We start from the raw sequence: 24,494 nt of genomic DNA on the forward strand, positions 1-24,494 counted from the left end.
TAGGAGAAAATACTTTCTTAGTAAGTATCCAGAGAATGCGGCAATTTATACGGTGATGTAGTATAACTGTTGATAATTTTTTTCTTTTTACATATCTTGTAACTGTGTAGACGTATTGTTATTTCACGTTTTGGGTTTTACACTTATCAAAGGAAAATATCACTCAGATGGCAAATGCTATAGTGACTAGGGGCACCAGTCACAACCCTCACGACAGTTATGATATGTGGTTCAATGTAGGTGATGCTCACGCGCTCTGTAGCAGCCGTGTGGGAACATTAATTATAAACTCAGATTGCCAGGAGGTGCACCAAGAGCTACAGAGCACCAGGTACCTCGCCAGTCATTAACAAGAGGTCTATAAACTGTGCCTTCATCTGGTCACGAATGACTAGAGGTTAGCACATCTCTTCCTGAAATGTGACTATTTAAGTCAACCCAAGCACCACTGTGAATAGTTCCCTTCAGGGAGAGCTGGCCGAGTCATGCATCGACTACTTGCAGTGCATCACTTAAACCCTTGTCGACGTCCCGTCAGAGAAGACTGTGTCAAGCCAAGAAATTGGGCATCGCAGCAGGCAATAGTTTCTGGGGTGCCAATTTCTTCTAATTTAAAGGGTGTATACAACCCGGGAGATCCGTGAAAAACCTGGGAATTTTTTAGAATTCTAGGATTTTTCATTGTTCTAGTTTTCAGTTAAATTTTTGTAATTTTGAGAGGTAAGAACCAATAATCCAACAAAGGATATTAATGTATCCCACATCTGCAGAGTAACACTGCAGCAACAAAACATGAATGAGAGGAAAAAAATAAAATAAAACTTAAGTCGCAAAGGAAATGCGCCATATACAACAACAAAAAACACAGTGTTTATACAAGCGTCTGCCAACAGCAAAATGTGTTGAAGGCTTTAGGAAGACTATGCAGTGCTTCCTAACAACAAATTGCCTCCAATGAGCGTGACGTGACAGATCTTTACATTAGATTCTTTTGAGCAGTTGTGGGCTTCTGGCTACAGATGGGTGGATGGGCGCTTCTATCTAGTATTGCCCCAGTTCGGAAATATTGTAGATCCGGGGCTGATGCACAGAGCAGTCTGAGTTGTAGTGCGGAGGTGGATAGTCTCCACGTGACCTGTGTTTATGTTTAGTGATTTTGCTGTTTCCTCTTCATTTATTGCTCTCACATTAAATGAAAAGAAAACGGATTTCTGTGGCCGGGAGCTATCAAATGAATTAAAATACGTTCGCATAATTATGCCCTAAATCGCTCCAGGCAAATGCCGGGATGGTTCCTTTGAAAGGGCACAGCCGACTTCCTTCCCCGCCCTTCCCTAATCCGATGAGACCGATGGCCTCGCTGTTTGGTCTTTTCCCTCCAACACTCCAACTCCGCATAATTACGGAAGGCTTAAATATGTTATTAGTTTCAGGTTTTATTTCAACCTTTTTGACAGTCAAGCGTTAATCGCCTTGCAAAACAATGAAGTTATTTTTGTCGGTTTGCTAAAGAGATTTGTCTTTTTTTGGTATTTATTTATTTATTTATCCATCCATATTTAAGCATTTACATGCAATTGATGTCGTCATGAGTAATGTACAATTTACATATTAAGAAATATAACTATTGTGAGGTATCACACAAAGCTAAAGTATACATTTTAAAAGAACATACATAATAAAGGAATACATTTGATACATAAAGATATCCCACATAACTAAAGTGTGCATTTTAAAGAATGTGCATAATAAAAGAATACATTTCGTACATAAGGATTTCTCCACATGTTTAACAGTTAAATGTGAAAAAGCTTAGGAAGAGGTACAGAGTTGCAAGTTGTTTCATAAGTCAGGTCTATTTTGAAGATTTTTCAAATTCTTTAACACTGTAAAAAGCATTTTTTAGTCTTACTTTTAAATATGTTAAGAGAGACACAATGTGCCTGCACAGATAATGTGTTGAAAAGCCTTAGTCCCATGTATTCATAACTGTCTTGTGTTTTCTTGAGTCGAGTTGTTGGTATGTTTATCTTAAATGTTTGATGAGTGTTATGATTATGAACGGACTGCCTAACGTTGTAACTGTTAGAGTTTTCTTTTATGTACAAAAGGCAGCTGTGTATAAAAAGAGAAGGGAGTGTCATTATCTGTAATTCTTTGAAGTATGACCTACATGATATGTTATTTTTGGTAATCCCAGAGATGCTCCTGATGGCTTTCTTCTGCCAAATAAATATTTTCCTGGGCCATGGAGAATTACCCCATAGAAGAATACCATAGCTGATATGGCAATGAAAGAATGCATAATAGGAGTTAATCAGCAGGCTTTCAGAAACACAGGTGCATAATTTTTTCATAGATAGATAACTCGCAAAAGCTTTCGAGATATGCTATCTATGTGACTCTGCCAGGTTAATTTCATATCTAAGTATATGCCAAGAAGTTTGGTAGAAGTGTACTCAATATCAGCATTGGATAACTGAAGGATATATTTACAGTTTTTTCATAATTAATAGCTAACTCATTGGCTTCGAACCACATATTGGATAATCTGAGAAAACCTTTACTTTGGTCCTTCAGTTTATTTATGTCCTACGCTGAATTGATGAAAGTTGTATCATCTGCGTAAAGCACAGATTTGCATGGCATATTGCAGGGCAGGTCATTTATAAATATTATAAACAGTAATGGCCCAAGCACTGATCCTTGGGGAACACCTCTAGTGACATTCAGTAACTGTGACTTTTGACCGTTGTAGCTTACAGTTTGCTTTCTGTTACTGAGATATGATTTAATGAGTGACAGTTCTAGATCCCTAATGCCATAACACCATAGTTTTTCCAGCAGTATTGTGTTGTTTACAGAATCAAATGCTTTGCTTAAGTCCACTAGTGTGGCTTCAGCAGATAATTTGGATTCAAAAGAAGATTGCACAATAGAAACAGCATTTTCAACAGCATTAATTGTTGATAACTTGGCCCTAAAACCATATTGAGACTTAATCAGTGTATTGTTTTTTGACACATGCATGTTAATTTGCTTTTGTATACAATATTTGATTATTTTTAAAAAAATAGGTATCAGACAAATTGGACGATAATTATTAGTGCAGGATTTATCACCCTTTTTGTGTAATGGAATTACTACTGTCTTCTTTAGACATTCTGGAAAAATACCACTGTCAAATATCTAGTTTATGAGTGTGCAGAAAGGGAATGATATCAAGTCGATTATTTTTTTAATCACAAAATTTGAGAGGCCATAAATATCTTCTGATCTGGAGTCACTTAACTTTGCCACTGATTTAATTACATCACTTATTTCCACATGTCCCCAATTACAGGTTGGCACGGTATCAGCAAAGTTTTGTAAAACTTGGTTTATATAAGTAGACTGTGAATTTGATTTCGAACTCTTCTTATGAGGAGATGAGGGATTAGAGTTTGCTACATTGATAAAAAAAAAAAGTGGTTAAATTCGTCTGGGGTGACATTAACATCAGTTGTAACTTTTACACTATGACTACCTGTGCCTAATTCTGCTTTAATGACCCTCCACGCAGCCTTACACTTATTATTGGAGTTTTTGATGAAGTTGTCATTTGCTCTACATTTTGCTAATCTTATTTGTGATCTATAGTGTCTTTTGAGGCTAACATACATTGCATTGTGAACACTATTATTTTTTACCTTATCATAGCATATCAAAACCACTAATCTTAGATTCTGTAAATATGGTGTGAACTACCTATTTGGAGTAGTTCGACCATAGTTTCTTGCCATAGTTTTGTTTCATTTCGTAACCATTGGACAGGAGGTATTGAAAATTTCAGATAGAGTACTAACAAACCTGCTACAAGCCTCCTCAACATTGTTGGAAGCATATATTATATTATTCCAGTTTAGTACCTTCAGCTTATCCCTGAAGCTATTTATGCTTTTATCATTTAATAACCTGACATACTGGGTTGGTTCATGGTGTGGGTTCCTGTAGTCATGTCCTAGTTCATGAACCACGGGCAACATATGAGTGGCCAAGTAAGTGGTCCCGACAGTCGGGATACCAGTTACTTTGGAATAAGGCTGGGCATCTCGGACATATTCTGAGTCGTGGTCACCTTTGTGCTCAAACGGTAAAGACTACCAAATCCACCGGTTAATCCCTCAACCGTTAGGGGTAAAACTCAATGGGACTCGGGGCAAGTAAGGCTAGCAACCGGCTTCCCTGGTACTTTAAATATGATGCTGGCAACAATCAGAGCAAAATGCCTTGGACCTTTGGAGGTGACAGAGTCCCACCTCTAACTGACAAACTGGGGACTCCTAAGATACGACTTGGCAGACAAATGGTAATGAGATGGGGAGCTATTAATATCAATGGGGGCTACTCTGGAAGAAGGTAGAGCTGGCAGAGGCTGCAAGTAAGATGGGGCGGGACGTTTTAGCTGTTAGTGACATTCGGGTAAGGGGTGAGAAAGAAGAGGAAGTGGGAGAATACAAGGTCTACCTATCAGGAGTCAAAGCAGGAATAGCACAATGGAGTGTATGGCTTTACATCAGGAAAGAAATGGAACCCAGCATAGTTGCAATAATGTATGTAAATGAACGACTGATGTGGATAGATTTGACAGTGCGTATCAAGAAAATTAGGATTGTGTCAGTATATTCGCATTGTGAAGGGACAGATCAAGATAAGATGGATAGTTTTTATGAGGCAATCAGTGATGTAGTTGTTAGAGTAAAGGACAAGGACAGTGTTCTGCTCATGGGTGATTTGAATGCCAGGATTTGAAATCGAACAGAAGGGTATGAAAAGGTTGTGGGTAAATTTGGAGAGGATATGGAGGCCAACAGGAACGGGAAACAACTCTTGGATTTCTGTGCCAGTATGGGCTTAGTAATCACAAACTCCTTTTTTAAACATAAGAACATTCACCAGTATATTTCGGAAGGCAGGGGAACCAAGGCTGTGAGGGACACACGTGTATTCAGGGGATTCTTTGATGACACTGATCATTATTTAATTTGCAGTGAAATTGGGATTGTGAGGCCGAAAGTGCAGGAGGTCAGGTCCATATGTAGGAGGATAAGAGTGGAGAAACTTCAGGGTAAGGAAATCAGCCACAAGTACATAACAGTGATCTCAGAAAGGTACCAGTTAGTTGACTGTAGTCAATTACAGTCATTGGAAAAGGAATGGACAAGGTGCAGGGACACAGTACTAGAAGTGGCTAAAGAATGTCTTGGAACAGTAGTGTGTAAAGGTAGGATGAAGCAAACAGCTTGGTGGAATGACACAGTCAAGGCAGCCTGTAAAAGGAAAAAGAAGGCTTATCAAAAATGGCTACATACTAGAACTCAGGTAGACGGAGAAAGTTATGTTGAAGAAAGAAACAAAGCCAAACAGATAATTGCAGCATCCAAGAAGAAATCATGGGAAGACTTTGGCAACAGGTTGGAAACTTTGGGTCAAGCTGCTGGAAAATGATTCTGGAGTCTAATTAGTAGTCTTCAAAACGGAGGTAAGAAGGAAATGACAAGTATTTTGGACAGGTCAGGAAAACTGCTGGTGAATCCTGTGGATTCCTTGGGCAGATGGAGGGAATATTTTGAAGAGTTGCTCAATGTAGGTGAAAATACGATCAGTAATGTTTCAGATTTCGAGGTAGAATGGGATAGGAATGATGATGGAAATAGGATCACATTTGAGGAAGTGGAGAAAATGGTCAGTAGATTGCAGTGCAATAAAAGCAGCTGGGGTGGATGAAATTAAGTCGGAACTCATCAAATACAGTGGAATGTCAGGTCTTAAATGGCTACACAGGATAACTGAAATGGCCTGGGAGTCGGGACAGGTTCCATCAGACTGGACAAAAGCAGTAATCACACCAATCTTTAAACATGGAAACAGAAAAGATTGTAACTACAGAGGTATCTCTTTAATCAGCGTTGTGGGTAAAATCTTCTCAGGTATTGTTGAAAGGAAAGTGCGAGTATTAGTTGAAGACCAATTGGATGAAAATCAGTGTGAGTTTAGGCCTCTTAGAGGTTGTCAGGACCAGATCTTTAGCTTATGGCAAATAATGGAGAAGTGTTACGAGTGGAACAGGGAATTGTATCTATGCTTTATAGATCTAGAAAAGGCATATGACCGGGTTCCTAGGAGGAAGTTATTGTCTGTTCTACGAGATTATGGAATAGGAGGCAAACTTTTGCAAGCAATTAAAGGTCTTTACATGGATAGTCAGGCAGCAGTTAGAGTTGACGGTAAATTGAGTTCATGGTTCATGGTTCAGAGTAGTTTCGAGGGTAAGACAAGGCTGAAACCTGTCTCCACTGTTGTTCATATTATTTATGGATCATATGTTGAAAACCATAGACTGGCTGGGTGAGATTAAGATATGTGAACACAAAATAAGCAGTCTTGCATATGCGGATGACTTAGTTGGGATGGCAGATTCGATTGAAAGTTTGCAAAGTAATATTTCAGAGCTAGATCAGAAATGTAAGGACTATGGTATGAAGATTAGCATCTCCAAAACGAAAGTAATGTCAGTGGGAAAGAGATATAAACGGATTGAGTGCCAAATAGGAGGAACAAAGTTAGAACAGGTGGACGGTTTCAAGTACTTAGGATGCATATTCTCACAGGATGGCAACACAGTGAAAGAACTGGAAGTGAGTTGTAGCAAAGCTAATGCAGTGAGTGCTCAGCTACGATCTACTCTCTTCTGCAAGAAGGAAGTCAGTACCAAGACTAAGTTATCTGTGCACCGTTCAATCTTTCGACCAACTTTTTTGTATGGGAGCGAAAGCTGGGTGGATTCAGGTTACCTTATCAACAAGGTTTGAGGTTACGGATAGGAAAGTAGCTAGGATGATTGCAGGTACTAGTAGATGGGAACAATGGCAGGAGGGTGTCCACAAAGAGCAAATCAAAGAAAAACTGGGAATGAACTGTATAAATGTAGCAGTCAGGGCAAACAGGCTTAGATGATGGGGTCATGTTACACGCACGGGAGAAGCAAGATTACCCAAGAAACTCATGTGTTCAGCAGTAGAGGGTAGGAGGAGTCGGGGCAGACCAAGGAGAAGGTACCAGGATTCGGTTAAGAATGATTTTGAAGTAATAGGCTTAACATCAGAAGAGGCACCGATGTTAGCACTGAATAGGGGATCATGGAGGAATTTTATTAGGGGGACTATGCTCTAGACTGAACGCTGAAAGGCATAATCAGTCTTAAATGATGATGATGATGATGATGGTGGTGACTGGGTTGGTTCACAATCCCCCATTGTTTCATTAATTGTTAGTTTTACCCATATACCTTTGTGATCTGTCAGATGGTCGAGATTAAGGAGTCCCAATTCAAAATCATCTTTATGTATATTTATGATAAAATTGTCGAGACAAGAAAGTTGTCTTGTAGGACTATAATTTGCACAAAAGAGATTATGGGATCTTAGCATGTTAAGCAAATTAGTATTTTGTGTGTTTTTTTCCTTACATCAAAATTTAAATCTCCTAAAATTACTGTCTTGTGTTTGGTATATTTTTCTGTACAGTGAATAAGTTTATCTAAACACACTACAAGTTGATCGGCATCACTATCAGGAGAATGGTATATTGAAATAACTGTGAGTTTTAATGTTGGTAGTAGCATGACAGCCACTTCAAGAATGCCGTTAACACATATGTCCCTAACATCAAGCGCAGTATATCTTAACACTAGGTTGTCACTTATATATATATTGAGGAACCCCATAACCTTCATTGGGTCTGCAGTAACTTGTAATCAAATTAAAACATGGTGGTACATACAGTTTTATCTCTTCTTCTCTTAACCACTGTTCATTAATACATAATACTATTCTATTGTTTCCATTCAATACAACACCAAGTTCATCAGCTTTATATTTCAGAGATCTAATATTTATGTGCATGAATAATATTGATTTTTCACAGCAAGAGGGAAGATGCGTGGTGTCTTGGGCCCAATTGTGTGCACACGTGGTGGTTTGCCTTTCACTGGTCCTCATGTTTGATGTCGTGATGGTGTTATGTTTCGGTAGTGGCTGGACTTCCTTGTGGCAGGCCATAAAAAATCATTACCTCTCTGTGGTATTTTTTTGGTTCTGTTTGAGGCTCAGGTGGCAGACTTTTTTATTTTGCTTCCTGCGTAATTTATCTGGCATGGGGGATTTGATATAGGCCTACTTGATAACACATTAGTGTGGGATGGATGATTTGATGCACTAGATAACACTTCACTATGGGATGGAGATGATACAATACTTACTGAGGTTCCTGTCTTCTTATCTGCTAATGGAGGTGACATTTTTGTTGTCTGTTTCTCAACATTCTTGTTTGTTTCATATGTTACATAGTTTATGTGGGCAGGCTTAGTGGAGGCACTTGATAACACTTTGGCGTAGGATGGAAGTGGTGATACAATACTCACTGTGGTTTCCTTCCTCTTACCTACCAGTGACTGCAGTGGAACTGCTACAGTTGTTGTTGACACCATTTCTGCTTCTGTTGCTTGTGCTGCTGCTGTTATTGGTCTTGTTGCTTGAGCTGGTTCAGATGTTGCTGGTTTTGCTGGTGCTGCAGTTGTTACTGAATTACACTGTTTGTATTTGTTTATTTGCTTCCTTAATTTCGGCGTTCACACATGAAGCAGATATGAGGTCATGCCTATGTGGTATACCAATAAGTTACTTTTTAGTTCTCTATCGAACTGAGGGCACTTTTCAGACTGATAATAGTGTTAGCTAACTCGTTACAATACACGTCGTTTGCTCCTCCAATTAATACAACATGACGATTTTTGTTGTCTTGTTTGTCCAGTAAAACGTCCCTAATAATTTCCCGCATTGGTCCTCCTGGTTTCACATGACTGCATACTTTCAGATCGTAATGGTTTCGTAGTACTTCCGCCAGTCCGCGTCTGTGGTTATCTGAGTAGATATTTAACTCAGTGAGATTTCCTGAAGATTTCTTATTTATTCTTGGAGACAAATACTTCACTTGGGCACAGATTTTCGCTTCGCTGGTATGCATTTTCTGTCAATTCATCGATCTTAGCGTGTTTTCTATGTGAGGCCTGAGCAGTCAATTTATTTGAAACGAAGTGTTTAAGTTCACACTGTTGGCTAGTTTCAACTGTTCGCTGCATTTCAAGTGCACGTTTTCCACCTTCTACCTCGTGTGGCATTATGCCATAATAAAGAACCAAACATGAGATAAGTCAAGAAAATTTACATCCGTGCACTTTAAGCCGACTCATGCATTTCAGAATGGTTCACGAAAGTAAGATGCTCTTGAATTATCCTGTGATGTCTTTTTTTCTTTTATGACATAATGCAATATCTTTTAATTTGTTACACTACGAACATACAGGCTTCCAGCGTCATCGTAGCTGCGCAAGCGCAGTGACGCCTGTTATCTGGGCGCCCTGTGGCAATGCTGAGACGAACCAATTTCTAACAGGTCACAGGAAAATATTGCAAATGGTGGTTTGAAAAGCGTTACTTTCAAAGTAAATTTCCTTTTACGCAAGATGAACTACGTGCGAAAATGTAATATTAATTTCTTAAATCACAGAGCGTTTGACTCTCATTTAAAAATCAACTCTTTGAGGACGACCATCTAGAAGAATTTCGCTCCCAGAAGATCAGACATTTACGTCGTTATTAAAAATTTTACAGGCACATTTGTGTGATGAATCTTAAAGTGTAACACGCGCAAGAAAAATCGACACTATATGTGCAAGCTTAGCTTCTCTTGCAGCTTATTAATGTTAGAGACCAATCTTACATGTGAAAGCTTTTCGTTTCTTGTAGCAGCACTATGTGTATTAATTCAAACCATTAACTTTTCTTATTTGTGTGTTCACGCTACTTATGAGTGATCATGCTATTGGCTGGCTACACACATCTCCTATGCTGTCATCAGCTGGTGCGATCACGTTACATGAGCTATAACTGGCTTTCAAAAGCGTGTCGCAATCTCGATTTCAATGCTTCGGAAAGTAACATGCGGTGTTTGGTGGTATTAGAATATATACATTTGTAACACAAAAATATGCAGTGCACATGTTGCTGCACATCAAAGATCTTTCCAAAATGTGTTTTTTTTCCCCCTGAGTTTCGTTTTCTTGGAAATTCTATGTTGGTGTATAAAACCATAAACATTCAAAGGATTGATAAGTTTTACACTGCCGAGGAAAAGTATACTGTCATTTAACACGGAAAAACTGTATTTTCACCCGGAAGAAAATGTATGTATTTTCAACCGGTAAATCCGGGAATTTTTTTTCCTTGTCCATGTATACACCCTGGATTTAGTTCTGGCTTCCAGGAGTTACTTGGATTCTATACGTCAGAATTGTATTTAGTTGGAACCACTGAAAATGCAGATTTAATTTCTGGTTATCACTATTGTAACATCTACCGAAGCTCTCCTCAATTCGTAACAAAATGTAGGATTTTTCAGCAAAGAGAGCAGTATGACTGAAAATTCTGTCAAGGCACAATGTCATAGATCCTAGTTGCCCACACAGCTTCAGTCACGGAATTCTCGCTGTAGTCTCCCAACTGCAGTTCAGTTAATATCGTAAAAGACCAGCATCATCACATTTAACCTGCATAGCCAGTCTACAAGTCCTAGATAAGGGTTCGGTTTGCAGGATGCCTCACATCATGTATGAGACGTATTAGTGCAAAACACCATTGCGAGATTCTCACAAGGTAACCTTCCCATCGCACCCCCCCTCAGATTTAGTTATAAGTTGGCACAGTGGATAGGCCTTGAAAAACTGAACACAGATCAATAGGGAAAACAGGAAGAAGTTGTGTGGAACTATGAAAAAATAAGCAAAATATATAAACTGAGTAGTCCATGAGCAAGATAGGCAATATCAAGGATAGTGTAACCATAGGAGCGCCGTGGTCCCGTGGTTAGCGTGACCAGCTGTGCAACGAGAGGTCCTTGGTTCAGATCTTCCCTCGAGTGAAAAATTTACTTCTTTCATTTTCGCAAAGTTATGATCTGTCCGTTCGTTCATTGACGTCTCTGTTTACTGTAATAAGTTTAGTGTCTGTGTTTTGCGACCGCACCGCAAAACCGTGCGATTAGTAGACGAAAGGATGTGCCTCTCCTATGGGAACCAAAAACATTTGATTGCATGGTCATAGGTCAACCAATTCCTCCACAGGAAAACGCGTCTGATATATTCTATACGACACTGGTGACAGCATGTGTGTCACATGACAGGAATATGTTGTCAACCCACCTAACTTGTACACTTGGCGAATGGGTAAAAAGATTCTTCTACCTTGCCCGATTTATGTTTTCTTGTGGATGTGATAATCACTCCCAAAAAAGTGATGAAAACATAAGAGTTTGTCACATAAACTGAAAATAAAAAATTAAAATTTTCACTCGAGGGAAGACTTGAACCGAGGACCTCTCGTTCCACAGCTGCTCACGCTAACCACAGGACCACGGCGCTCCTGAGCGCATTATCCTTGATGTTGCATATCTTGCACATGGACCACTCAGTTTGTATATTTTGCTTATTTTTTCATAGTTCCACACAACTTCTTCCTGTTGTCTTGATTGATCTGTGTTCAGTTTTTCAAGGCCTATCCACTGTGCCAACTTATAACTAAATCCGAGGGGGGTGCGATGGGGAGGTTCCCTTGTCAGTGAGGTATGGAGCACTTTGGATCTTGGTCTCGCAAGGGAATCGTGCAGCTGATAGATCACCAATTTTGCTAATCTTTTGCATTTTTCTTGTACATACTTAAATGTAATGACTGCTGCCCTGGTACAGTGCATTTCTGAGAAGGTTCAAAGTTGTGGAGCACTGTACATGAACATTAGCTGTCAGTGTCATAGTGCAGCTAGTTAAAGCAGCACACTAGAACCCCACCTTTACTGGCTTCAAGTCTTGTCATTTTCTTCTTCTCATTACTCCAGTAAACACTAGTATTGCATCATAGAATCATGTTTCTTCAGAAAAGAACAATAATAATAATAACTGAATGATAATAACTGTAGTACATTTGTGGTGATGTATAATCACAGTATAATGAGGATTTGTATATTGATACGTTCAGCCAAGTAGCACAAATACAGTGTACACCATTCAAAGCACATGTAGCCTGGTATGACTGCAGTGTGATATGACTGTGATAAATTATTCATAATTTTATCATGGTTGCATATTATATCTTGATTATAGCACAGCAATTATAATTGTTACTATTGTTTCTTTATAAAGGAACAAGAGTTGTTGTGACATTACAAGAGTTTGGACGAAGATCAGAAAATAAAGAAAATAATGTCAGTAGAATGCGGTACAGGCAGACTTCTAGTCTGTCACTTTTGCCGGATGCGCTAAAGCTGCTGCTCATCAACTGATGCTCTGTAGAATATTCAAAAGGATTATAAAACTTGGAATCTCAATATCTCAAAATGCTTGCTGTGCACATTGTACTAGGGCAGCATGTGTACCATCCAAGTATATAGCACAACACAGCGAAAGATGACAAAATCGATGACCCATCACATGTATGATACTCTTGTGAGACACAATGACAGTCTCGAACAGGCCCAGTCTTTCAAAGTAGCTCAACTATCATAGCTATACCATATGGATATTACAGAGTTGTAGTATTTTTATGAAAATTAGTTCAGCTGGTGATTTACGTGGGAAAATAACCAAATCACATTGCCACATGCGTCCATAGAAGTCTATATTGCAAGGAAAGAAAAAAAATTACTTTCACAATTTATACTCGTCTTTGATCCAGTGTTAACAAGACTTGGGTTCTTATTTCCAAATAAACTGACACTATCTGCTTCTGTCTGTTATTTTTTTCAGACACAAGATGAAGTTGTTAATAAAGGAAATAAATTTCCTGTATAAGTCTACAATCATTGAGAATAAAACTGTTTGGATCACTTAATATATGTCTTCATTTGTTATACTGGTTAGCACTTGCAAAATGAGGTTCAATGACAGTATCAAAAATGAGAGCCTAAAAGGGATTAGACATGGGCTTTTAATACTAACGCTGAATCTTGTTTCGCAAGTTCTAAGTTGGTAATGGCAATAGCCAAAATGTGTAAAATACTTACATACACTGATCAGCCAGAACATTATGAGCACCTACCTAATAGCTGGTATGCCCACCTTTGGCACAGATAAAAGCGGTAACACCTTGTGGCATGGAAGCAATGAGGCCTTGGTAGGTCGCTGGAGGTAGTTGATACCACATCTGCACACACAAGTCACCTTATTTCCATAAATTATAGGGAGGGGGGTGATAAGCTCTGATGCCATGTTGAATCACATCTCAGATGTGTACATCAGGTTCAAATCTGCAAGTTTGGGGCAGCACATCAATTGAAACTCTCCACTGTGTTCTTTGTACCACTCCATCACACTTCTGGCCTTGTGACATGGCACATTATCTTGTTGAAAAATATCACTGCTGTCAAGAAACATTATCATCATGAGGAGGGGGTGTATGTGTTCTGCAACCAGAGTACAATACTCCTTGACTGTTATGGAGCCTTGCACGAGCTCCACTGGACACATTAATGCCTATGTGAGTGTTTCCCAGAGCATAATGGAGTCACAGCCAATTTGTCTCTATACTTCACTACAGGTGTCAAGGTGCTGTTCTCCAGAAAGATGATGGATTCATGCCCTCCCATCGGCTTGATGAAGAAGGTATTGGGACTCATCAGACAGTGCAATGCCCTGCCACTGTGCCATTGTCCAGTGCCAGTGGTCACATACCCATTTTAGTCATAGCTCCGATGTCGTGGTGTTCACATTGGCACTTGCACGGGCTGTCAGCTGTGAAGGCCCATCGTTATGAATGTTCATTGCACTGTGTTCAGACACACTTGTTCTCTGCCCAGCATTAAAGTCTGACGTTAGTTCCACCATAGTTTGCTGCCTATCCTGTTTTACCAGTTGTGAGGCCTAAGATGTCTGTTTTCCATAATGAGGGGTGGCCTCCCAACCACACGACGTCTTGACATGGTTTCACCACGGTTTCGCCTCATGTTGAAGACACTCACTGCAGCATTCCTTGGAACACCCAAGAAGTCATGCAATTTCCAAAATGCTCATGCTGAGTCTTTGGGCCGTCACAATCTGCCCTCAGTCAAACTCAGATAGATCGCGTGCCTCCCACATTTTACACACGGATGACATTCTCACTGATACTACATGCCCTGTGTGAGTGTCTGACTGGAAGTCATTCCTGGCTAGGTGATGCTGCTATTACCTGGCTGGGTTTATATCAATTATAGGACTGTAGGTCGATGGGCATAATGTTCTGGATGGTCAAAGATAGACAGTGTGTGTTTTTTGACAACAACAACAACAAGAACCCATTGGCACACACTGCCTACAAGTTTATGAAAATCCAAAAATCAGCTTATTATGAATATTTTTGTTCAGATTCAATACAATAAATTGTGCTATTTTACCAATTTTATATTGTTTGTTATATTGTAGGACATTTACCAATTCATTGTTTCTTGACTGAACAGTAATAACATTGCTAAATTTTTAATTCATTGCATTTATATCCATTTTTCAGATATAAAGCATTTTGTTAATATTGGGTTTAACAGTAAATGGAATCTTTTGTTAGTTTGGTCTGTATATAAAAGTCACAACTAGTAAATTATAGTTTAAAAAAAAATTGCCTCCAGCTTGTGTACTTTTCTCATACATTAGAGAATGAACTGGAATGCTCAAACAGGTAACGAAAAGTGTGCATTGTGTACTCAAAATTATATATTAATTCCAAAAATTTTAGAAGATAAGCTAGTGGGAAAACGTGCATGTATGGAGTTCTATACTGATATTGTGTCTATATATTACATTATATGTTGTCGTAAGTGGTTACATTGCAACTGCTGTACAAAGAGCGTGTGCCAACGGTTTTGAATTTTCAGTTTCAAGAAAATTGATGTCATCTTCGTGATGGTAGCACATTGTTGTCTTCCGTAGCAGAGATATTAGGCAATTGATTTTAAAAAGTTGTTTGCTGTATGACCTCCATGCACTGATAGTCACCTGTGACAGAGGGCACGCACTCCGGCATCACTCTCACTTGTCTGATGGCCAATTCTCACAGTATGTGGCAGTGTAATCACTTGTGGAAATCTCACCTGGATAGCTGGCACCTCTGTGGTCCTTAGCGACATAAGTCTGGCAATATGTATCCAGGCTCTTGGCAGCATTGGTCTCCATATTCGAGGTGATGGATGAAGTACTGACAGTAGCATTTGTCACTCTCTGTAAACTTTTGAGTCGACACGGGGGCGCGCTGTGTTAGCGATTAAACATTTTTTGGTGTCAAATCTCCACTGCAGAGAGCAGCATGGCATGAAGCTACAACCTATCGTGAAGACTAATGTTATTTGCCAACAGTTCTGAAAACAAACTGAAATCTTCCTCCTTGACAACTCCTGTTGCATACCTGATTTTCTGAATAGATTATTTCTGTGTGTTGTTCAGACACATTTGTTAAAATTTATTGTAGATTAAGATTAAAATATAGATCCAGTGTTGTAAAAGACCAGCAGATAGCTATATTTTCACAGAAAATTTGTAAACTTACTGCCATGTTGCATATCACAGCAAGTTTTCGCAAATGTGATATGTGGAACATGCAAATAACTAATTAAATAATAGAGAGAGCCCAATTATTTTGCAAACTGGTTCTTCTATTCCAGAAACACAAAAAAGTGTGTCTTTCACTGCTTGCAAAATTTGCTTGGCTGCGAATTAAGACACCAGACCTGGAAAATTTCAAACAGGCAACTTCCGAGTTCCAGTTTTTATTCAACTCTTGACCAATACTCGAAAGTTGACGCAGTTCATTAGGTGAAGGATATTGGTAAAAACAGAAGATGAAAGCAAAATTTCGTTGCACAAAATATTTTCATTTTATGAAATATTGCAGTAATCGGAAAAAAGGGAACTAGAAAAGAAAAAAAAAGTGTGACAACAATCTGGCTCCAAAGGAGATGCGACAGGAGATGAGATCAGAAATGCCAGAGGGCAGTTAGTGAGGCAGTGACAGAAGTGCAGGGGGGATTAAGTAGGGCTGAAGGGGAAAAAACTGAACATGAAAGAGGTGACCAAATTGGGAAGGAGATGCTAAATTTCAATATCCAATAGAAGACATCAGTGCACTGGACAGACTGTGGACCATGTCTCCTTTGAAGTTCCAAAGTATCAGTTTGGAGGAAAGGGTGCAATTCATTTTTGTTTAAGGATGCAGCCAAGTTATAGTCATTGTGTTGCAGAGCATGCACAGATAAACTGCCTGTATCATTTATACTAACAACTTGTTGGTTAAGAGACCAGAATGAGTAACACTCAAATAGCTGACCAGCAGTCCTGGTTTGAGGCTGCTGTGCTTTCCCTAAATCAATCCAGATAATGGCTTAGGTTATTCTCTGAGAAGTGCTAAGACTAATTCTATACCCCAGCCTTGTCCATTCTGAGCCGCCGCTCAAACTGTAATGGCCTCACTATCGATGGAATGTAGAACTCTTACGCTTTGTCACTCTGCCTCATCATGCTCAGCAGTGAATGGTACACAGTTTCCTTTTGCCACTGCTCATCTCCTCTTGTTGAAATGGGATTTACCTGTCCCTGGATTGTAAAATCTGAGCTGATTCATGCTGTACCCTGTTAAAGGGCGTGTAAGTGTGAGTGCTCAGAGTATGTCTCAGCACATGTCTACTTAAATCAAGCACCAACTGTACCAGTGTGGGCCAGTCACTAGAGGCTGCCTGTAGGAAGCATGCACACAGTACAGTCTCCGCCACACTGTCTACCAGCATTTCACATTTGTATACGTGTGCAGCAGCACTAACTCACTCTCACTGTATTCTTTTAGTTCGTACACATCAGTTGTTCTGTGTATTGCTTATGTTGCACCATTGTATGATTCTATTGTCTTGTTACATGTGGAGTCACAAGAGGCTTATTTCCATTATCGTTTATAGGTTTATGAAGAAAGCCATGCTTACGTTACTAGAATGGTCTCATGTATTACTTGGTCACTTCACAATTGGGAGCGGTACAAACTAAAAGAAAGCAGTGAAACTGAGTCAGCCCCGCTCAGATATAGGCACAAGTTGCTGGTAGGGCACGGCAGAGACTGTGCTGTGTGCACGCTTCCTACAATCAGCCTTTAGTGGCCGGTCCGTGCTGATACAATTAGTGGTTGATTTAAGTACACGTGCACAGGGAACAGGGAACACTAGATTCAGCACACTCAAACTCACGTGCACTAATAGCAGGATAGAGCAATTGGAAAATAAATGAAAATGAACTAAGAAATTTTTGTATTTTCAAATTATAGCTATTACTTTATAAATGTTACCACTAAATTTAAATACTGTAGGGCAGTAACATACCTGCAGATGTGACAATGAAAATTTATGTTCTATCTCTTCGGAAATATCTTACTTTGAGGAATGAAATGAAACAGCCCCAGGAATTTAGTTATTGTGAATTTCATTGAATTTACTTAAAACCACTGAAGAAAGTTGCAAATAATACCACTGACATTCAGAATAATTTACAGAGGATGGCTCACTTTTTACATGCGGCGAGACAGAGAATGGTAAACTCGGCATCCCTTCAGGCACCTCAGCACTTGCCAGAGTAGATGCAGGAGCGAAAGTGGTATCGGTCACATGTGGCGGAAGTCACACCGTTGCCCTGACAGGTATGTTGTAGCAACTGCAGTGTAATGGCAGTGGTTAGATGTGTTGTCCACCTTTAAAGTGCTTTGTGTCCACAGAGGAGGGAGGAGTACTCGTTTTTGGCAGTAACGAGCGTGGACAGGTTGGTATGGGGTCACGTATTGTCCAGTGTCAGAAGCCATCAAGGCTGCTGCTGAGTTGTGCATCGGATGCCACTGTAGTGGATGCTTCATGTGGGGAGAGCCATTCAGCTTTCGTCACAAGTGAGTGTTTATTTATTTATTTATTTTAGCAATTTTCTTTTAACTGTTGTATGAAAGACATTTTATTTGTTTGTTGGTACGTATTACACACCTTGTTTTGATAGAACTCCATTGCTGGCTTTGTGTCAGCTACATTGTCTTATGAAGTGTTATCCTATCACTTAAATTTCTCTGCTGAGTAACAGGTTAAAACTGAATAAAACGTTCCAGACACTAAATTGAAGGTAAGAAATATTTGTGCAAATAAATTAGGATAGTAAGAATTTAGACGTAAATGACTGGGATTCTTAAAATGTGAGAATAATACCAATGTCTTAATATCGAGATTGCATACGACAGTATAGTATCATTCAGTTGTTTGAGTAGTTCCAAATGCATAACTCAGTCAGTTTCCTGAAATGCATGCACAGTGTTTCTACTGTGTGATTAAGCTAATCTTATAAGAAAAAGTAGAAGGAAGATAAACATTGAATTACACAGAATGTGGATTCATTTTCATACTTATTCTATATTTATTGGTGAAAGATAATCTACCCATAACTGCTTCAAATTCGAGCTGAATGATTCGCCAGTGTGATAAAGTACAGCGACATATTTTACAAATTACAAGGAGGCAAGGATGATGTCCATTGTTGTTGTTAAAATAAGTGACTAAAGTTCTGGACAAAAAAATTAAAAAATTACCACAGTAGCAAAGTATGAATTAGTTCCCAGATTGTATCATTACAGTCTATAGACAGTGAGAGGAAAAATCAGTGTTGTTGTAGTCCTATGCACTCTTCTACTAGACATGGTGATCTAATGTTGCCGCATTAGAGCGCCTTTGCCATTTTATTTTTTTATATGTATTGAAAAATTCCTGCTAACAGTTAATGCATAAAATTCTTGAAAGTTTAAGTCCAAAAATTGCAATCTCTCCTCTGTTTTATAGAGATCCTTGCAAAAGAGAAAAAAATTTGAGCAGAAGAACATTTTGCTAATATTAAAATACTTATTTTGGTAAATCAGAAGTGACAATGATTGTTGATAAATTTAGTGCATCATCTGCATTTTCTACATGAAGTATTGGTGTGACTTCTCTTGGAATATGCTGTGCATTTCTCATAACCAAAATATTTTGATGTTCATAATTTACTTGTAGTTTCTTCACTTCTCACTTTGAAATTACATAATTTTTCATTAAGAATATACTTTTTATTAAGAATCTGATTGAGCAAACCGTGTGCAAAGACTACCTCAGACCCGAGACAACTGTGTCATGCAGTCACAACTATGACCACTTACCTTATATTATAAAAACAATAAGAACACTGTTTCTTTCTTTGTTAAGACTTATTATGTAGTACAGTTATATAACCAAAATAATTACTCCTTTTGTCTTATTACAATTGACTTACTTGAAACGTTCAGCCAATCATCTTCTCTGGATATGTGGCTGCGTTGACCTCCACAACTTCTTCTCCGAAGAAATAATGATGGTTAGAGGGTCAGAGGGATTAAAAAAAACTCTATCTCTCTCCCTCTCTCTCTCTCTCTCTCTCTCTCTCTCTCTCTCTCTCTCTCTCTCTTTCTCCTCTTGAAATAACTACATGCTCTCATATAATACTTTCAGTTCAGTTCTGGTATATTTCCATTTCCACAAGTCTCACATAAGTTTACAAATTCTTGCAAATCAGTTGCGGCTTTAACCGTCAGATACAATTAAGTATATTTACAATGTGGTGAGTTTAAAAACCATCAGAAATTCAAAGACGGTTCATGCTTCTAGCAAGTCTAACACCCAGATTAAGAGTCTCTAGTCAAAACATATTTCATTTGTTCATAACAGTTACAATCATTACACTGTCAAAGAATAACACGTGCTTGCTCCTTGTATGTCACATACAGCTTTTATGGTGCGAGCGGCAAACACTTGTCTGAGCCGATTGATCGCCACCATTGCAGAGTTCTCCTGATACACGTCCATCCTGCACACACAAAAACCGGTGGTGCGATAGGCACATCTCCACTCTCCCACACTCATGCTTAAAATATTGAGTGTTTGAGATGAGGGAAGACCAAGTGTCTCTAGAATTTACCCCAAAATTCTCGAGGCACTACATATCCCTCCCCTTAGCTTGAACACACGATATTTTATAGATATTCACTATGTACATTAATATCTCCTATAACACTAATTCACATTTTAATTAGTATACATTATATTTCCTCTAGTAATCATGTACTTAATATCTAGCTCTTCTTTCTTCATTTTGATAATAACTATCTGAGCATTTCACCTACTATTGGAGTTAGTACTTTTATATCTAGGAATCGTGTGGTCTACATTCTTAATTTCTAATCACAAACTCCACTTGTCATAAGACCCTTAATTGTGTCATTCTTTACTCTACTTCTCTATACTGTTTTTTCTTTAGTACGTGTTAGTTTCATTATCTACCGTAGCTTTTAGTCTGAAGGAACTCTGGGAAAATGAAAGTGTTCTTTCCAACACTCATAAACATAAAACATAACATTGCTAGTGGAATAGAGGATCCAAACTTACCAGAATAATCTCAACAAAATTTTGTGACTTTTGTCACAATACTGTCCTTTCCCCGCTAGGAACAGTACCTATACCTTACATATGGGTTAATCCTATGAGTACCCTTTCTCCTTCTGTTTTTGGCAGGTGCCCCCCTTTTTAATTCCTATTTTCATATGGTACAGGTCAGTCCCCTTCTTGGTACTCATGTCTGCACAATATAGGTCAGCTTTCTTAGGTCTGTCTAGCTGCCCTTTTATATCCAATACATGCTGGGTGCGCCCTCCTTATCCTTCCTGAATAGGCTTCATGGTTCATTACCCTAGTATACATCTGTATGTACAATATAAATAAATATTGTCTGGAAACTAAATCTGTTTCACACTTAACGCTCACTTCTTAATACTTCATTTAATCCCCTAGAGACCTCCATTTTGCTTCCACTCCTAAGCTTCCAATATACGCCACACATGTAATATTCAATATATCATACATTTACTTATGTTATACATGTCTCACTATCCTACAAATCATCAGAACATATGTTCAACTGACATTCCTGAATAATTATCACAATTAGTTCCTCCCTGGTTTATGTTCATTAGTTCGTCCTTGGCTTATGCTCATTAGTACCTCCTTGGCTTGTGCTCTCCTTAACTACACACACTTTCTTCATATGTATCCCTTATGTGGAATTATCATAGTTTTTATATCCTTATGTACATATGCGATATAGAATCGTCATTGTTCTCATACATATATTTCCTATATGTACATATTAATAAATATCTACTTGATAGTTTTGTCAAGTAACTAGGCGATGTAAAACTGTCACAATAAACAGCCATGTGTGCATATTCCTCTATGTGCACATTCTTTCCCCCTACAACACTTGACAGTTCTTACATCACTTTTATGTGTACTTCCATTGTTTGTGTCTTTGTCTTTCGTTGTGTGTATGTGTAAGTGTGTCTGTGTATCGTGATTCTTCAGCCTACTTATATGAAATAAGTTGAAGGTTATTGGAAACCATGGAAAATACGAAGGACTTAAGCAAAATAAGTATATGAACATGTAAAGAGGGAAAGATAGAGCGGTACTCGAATGAGAAGTAAGAAAGGAAAAAGTAGAAATGGTTACTGAGATTGTAGAAGAGAAAGAAAATAGCCCTAAAGACAGGAAACCCTTCCCACCCCCCCTTCCCCAGGATCCCTACTTCGCCGGTACTTGAGTGAGAAGCTGGAGGTGGTATGGTGTTAAATCGTCTCCTATAGAACACTTGAGGTCCCCGAAGAAAAATCTTAGCAACACCTATGGAATGCCAAATGGTGAAGAATCAGTCACACTTGTCTGCGAGGGTCGTTTGAATGGTGTGGTGTGTGCTCTGTGTTAGCTGTGATTTACTTGTTAGTGTAAATCATGCTTTAGTCTATAATACCCACCCTTCCAAAACCAATACGAACCCTCCCCTTTACATCACATCTCATAAAAGGTATAAAATGTTCTATAAAAATAGAAAACTATACACTACAGTCAAATAGTTGTTCAGTTAATCGCTGTACACTATATTTTATACACACATAAAATACTCTGCTCAGTTTATGTTGTCTAGACATCACTCGGTTTAAATAGTATCATCGTATTATACCTTTCACTCAAATAATATTTTATTCGTTTCATTTCATATCTAGAGATCACTGTTCGTCTGTGATTCTCTTAAGTTTTCTACTTTACCGTCATATCCGGTTTTCTACGTACTAAACTTATAGGATGGTTTAAGAATTCAAGTGTAGATTACAGAGTAGTTTAAGATTTGAAGGGAATTTGGTGCAGGAAAAAATAGCACAGAAGAAACACCAAAAACGACTAAGGATCCGACGGTCGTCACTCCGCCCAATAACACAGAACGTTAACGTCCCTGGGAGATATACAACTTTATATCTTTAACATTGTATTTTCCTTTTTCTGATCCTGTTAGAGGATCTACTAAAGCTAAGGCTTGGGGATGTATCACCGTTTGTGCTCGGTAAGGTCCTTCATATTTTTTGAAAAATTTATGCGTCTCCTTCTCCAGGGCAGAGCTCTGGAGATGTTGTTTTACTAGAAACAGGTCATTGGCCTTTTATTGAGGTTCGATAGCTTTCTCATTATGTCTACTTACTTATTGTTGTGCCCTTTCAACCAGGTTCTTAGAAACTATCGTTTTCATTAAGTTTGTCATCAACAATAGGTTGTTCCGGCCTTATTTAATAAGGGGTTCTCCCACAAAGGGTTTTACTATTACTTCCAAAGATGTTAATCTAGTTGATAAATGTGGTAATTCAATTGAAATAAGCTCAAAGTCTTTAACTTTCGATGCCCATGATGTATGTTTTTCAGGGCCATAGGTGTGGCATAATTTTCCAATTTCTTTCATAACCCTTTCACACGCATTGGAAGACAGATTATAGTTGGATATTAGTACTTGACGAATGTCTTCCCATGCTAAAAATTCTTTAAATTCATTACTGACAAATTGTGGCCCATTGTCTGTAAGAAATCGTTTTGGTTTGCCTACCTCAAGAAAGTATTGTTGCAGACAGTGAATCATGGTTGGTGTATTTGCTTTCTTAATAGGATATAATTTAACATACTTCGACCAACACTCTGTGAGGACAAAAATGTACGATACTCCTCCCTTCCCTTTCGGAACTGATCCAAAGAAATCTGCTGCTGTAAGATCGTGTAATGCCTTAGGAATGATTGGATACATTTTGTATTTAACTTGAGTGTTACTCTCTTTTACTTTCTGACAGCTTTCACAAGTTCTGATTAAAGATGCTACCTTATGTCCTAATTTCTTAAAATAATAGAACTTGTTCATGTGGGCTGTACACTTTTTTATTCCGAAGTGTCCATATCCCATATGGACATACCACACAATTTCGTCTTCCATGAACTTCGGGATAGATAAATGCCACCGTTGAGATGTTATGCTGTCTCTCCAAAATAAATGATGTCCTAAAATTTTCCACCTCCCTACTTGATTAAGAGGTAAGGAATTCTTGTTACACATAGCATATATTTCTGCAAAGTAGGGATCATGATGGATGTTGTCGGTTATTCTTTGAGCCATTTCTTGTACCCTGTTGTGCGGATATTCTACTGTCATAAAATTAATCGCAAAAATTGCACCGGGTCCTTCTGTACGTTTCAACTCTTTTATGTCTACAGGTAGTCTAGACAAAGTGTCAGGTACAATATTTTCAGAACCTTTTACATACTGTATTTTAATGTCATATTCCTATAGGAACAACATCCACCGCATTAATCTACTATATAATAACCGACTACTCCTTAAAAAAGATATACCTTGATGATCTGTATATACATGGATCTCTGACCCCCATACTAGTGTTTGGAATTTTTGGTTACTCTATACTACTGCTAATAGTTAGTTTTCTGTGACTGTGCAGTTTAATTCATGTTTGTTAATACTCTGGCTAGCAAAAGCTATAGATCTGGGGATTGTACTTTCTAGACCCCACTCTCCTTGTAAAAGTTCTGTTGCTGTACCGTACTCAGATGCATCTGTTGATATTTTAAGTGGCTCACCCATAACCGGATGGTGTAATATAAGTGATTCTACCAGTGCTCTTTTTACATTTTCAAACGCATCATTGGCCTCTTGGTTCCAAACCCACGATATTCCCTTCCTTAATAAACGTAAAAGTCTTGGATCGTTAAGCTCTTGACTTCATGCATATCCTCTATAGTATCCAGCCGTCCCAATGAATCCCTTCAATTGTCTTATGTTTTTAGGTGGTGTACGCTGCTTAATAGCTGTTATGTGTTCTGGATTGGGTTTAATTCCCTGCACTCATACAATATGCCCCAAAAACTTAAGTTCTTGCCTTGCAAAGTGTGATTTGAACAATTTTACTGCAATACCTTTTTCTTTAAAT

At 38.5% G+C, this 24,494-nt stretch overlaps 1 protein-coding gene across 2 annotated transcripts in view; it reads left to right on the forward strand.

The window, feature by feature from the left end:
- LOC124711979 (X-linked retinitis pigmentosa GTPase regulator-like) overlaps positions 1-24,494 on the forward strand; it is a 340,089-nt gene that overhangs the window by 148,125 nt on the left and 167,470 nt on the right. For both annotated transcript variants that reach the window (XM_047242261.1, XM_047242262.1), the window contains exons 7-8: positions 17,643-17,786; positions 17,862-18,026. In XM_047242261.1, coding sequence (XP_047098217.1) covers positions 17,643-17,786; positions 17,862-18,026 — 309 coding nt within the window. The remainder of the gene's footprint in view (positions 1-17,642; positions 17,787-17,861; positions 18,027-24,494) is intronic.

The sequence above is a fragment of the Schistocerca piceifrons genome, chromosome 8, assembly GCF_021461385.2.
Source record: "Schistocerca piceifrons isolate TAMUIC-IGC-003096 chromosome 8, iqSchPice1.1, whole genome shotgun sequence".
NCBI classification, from domain to species: domain Eukaryota; kingdom Metazoa; phylum Arthropoda; class Insecta; order Orthoptera; family Acrididae; genus Schistocerca; species Schistocerca piceifrons.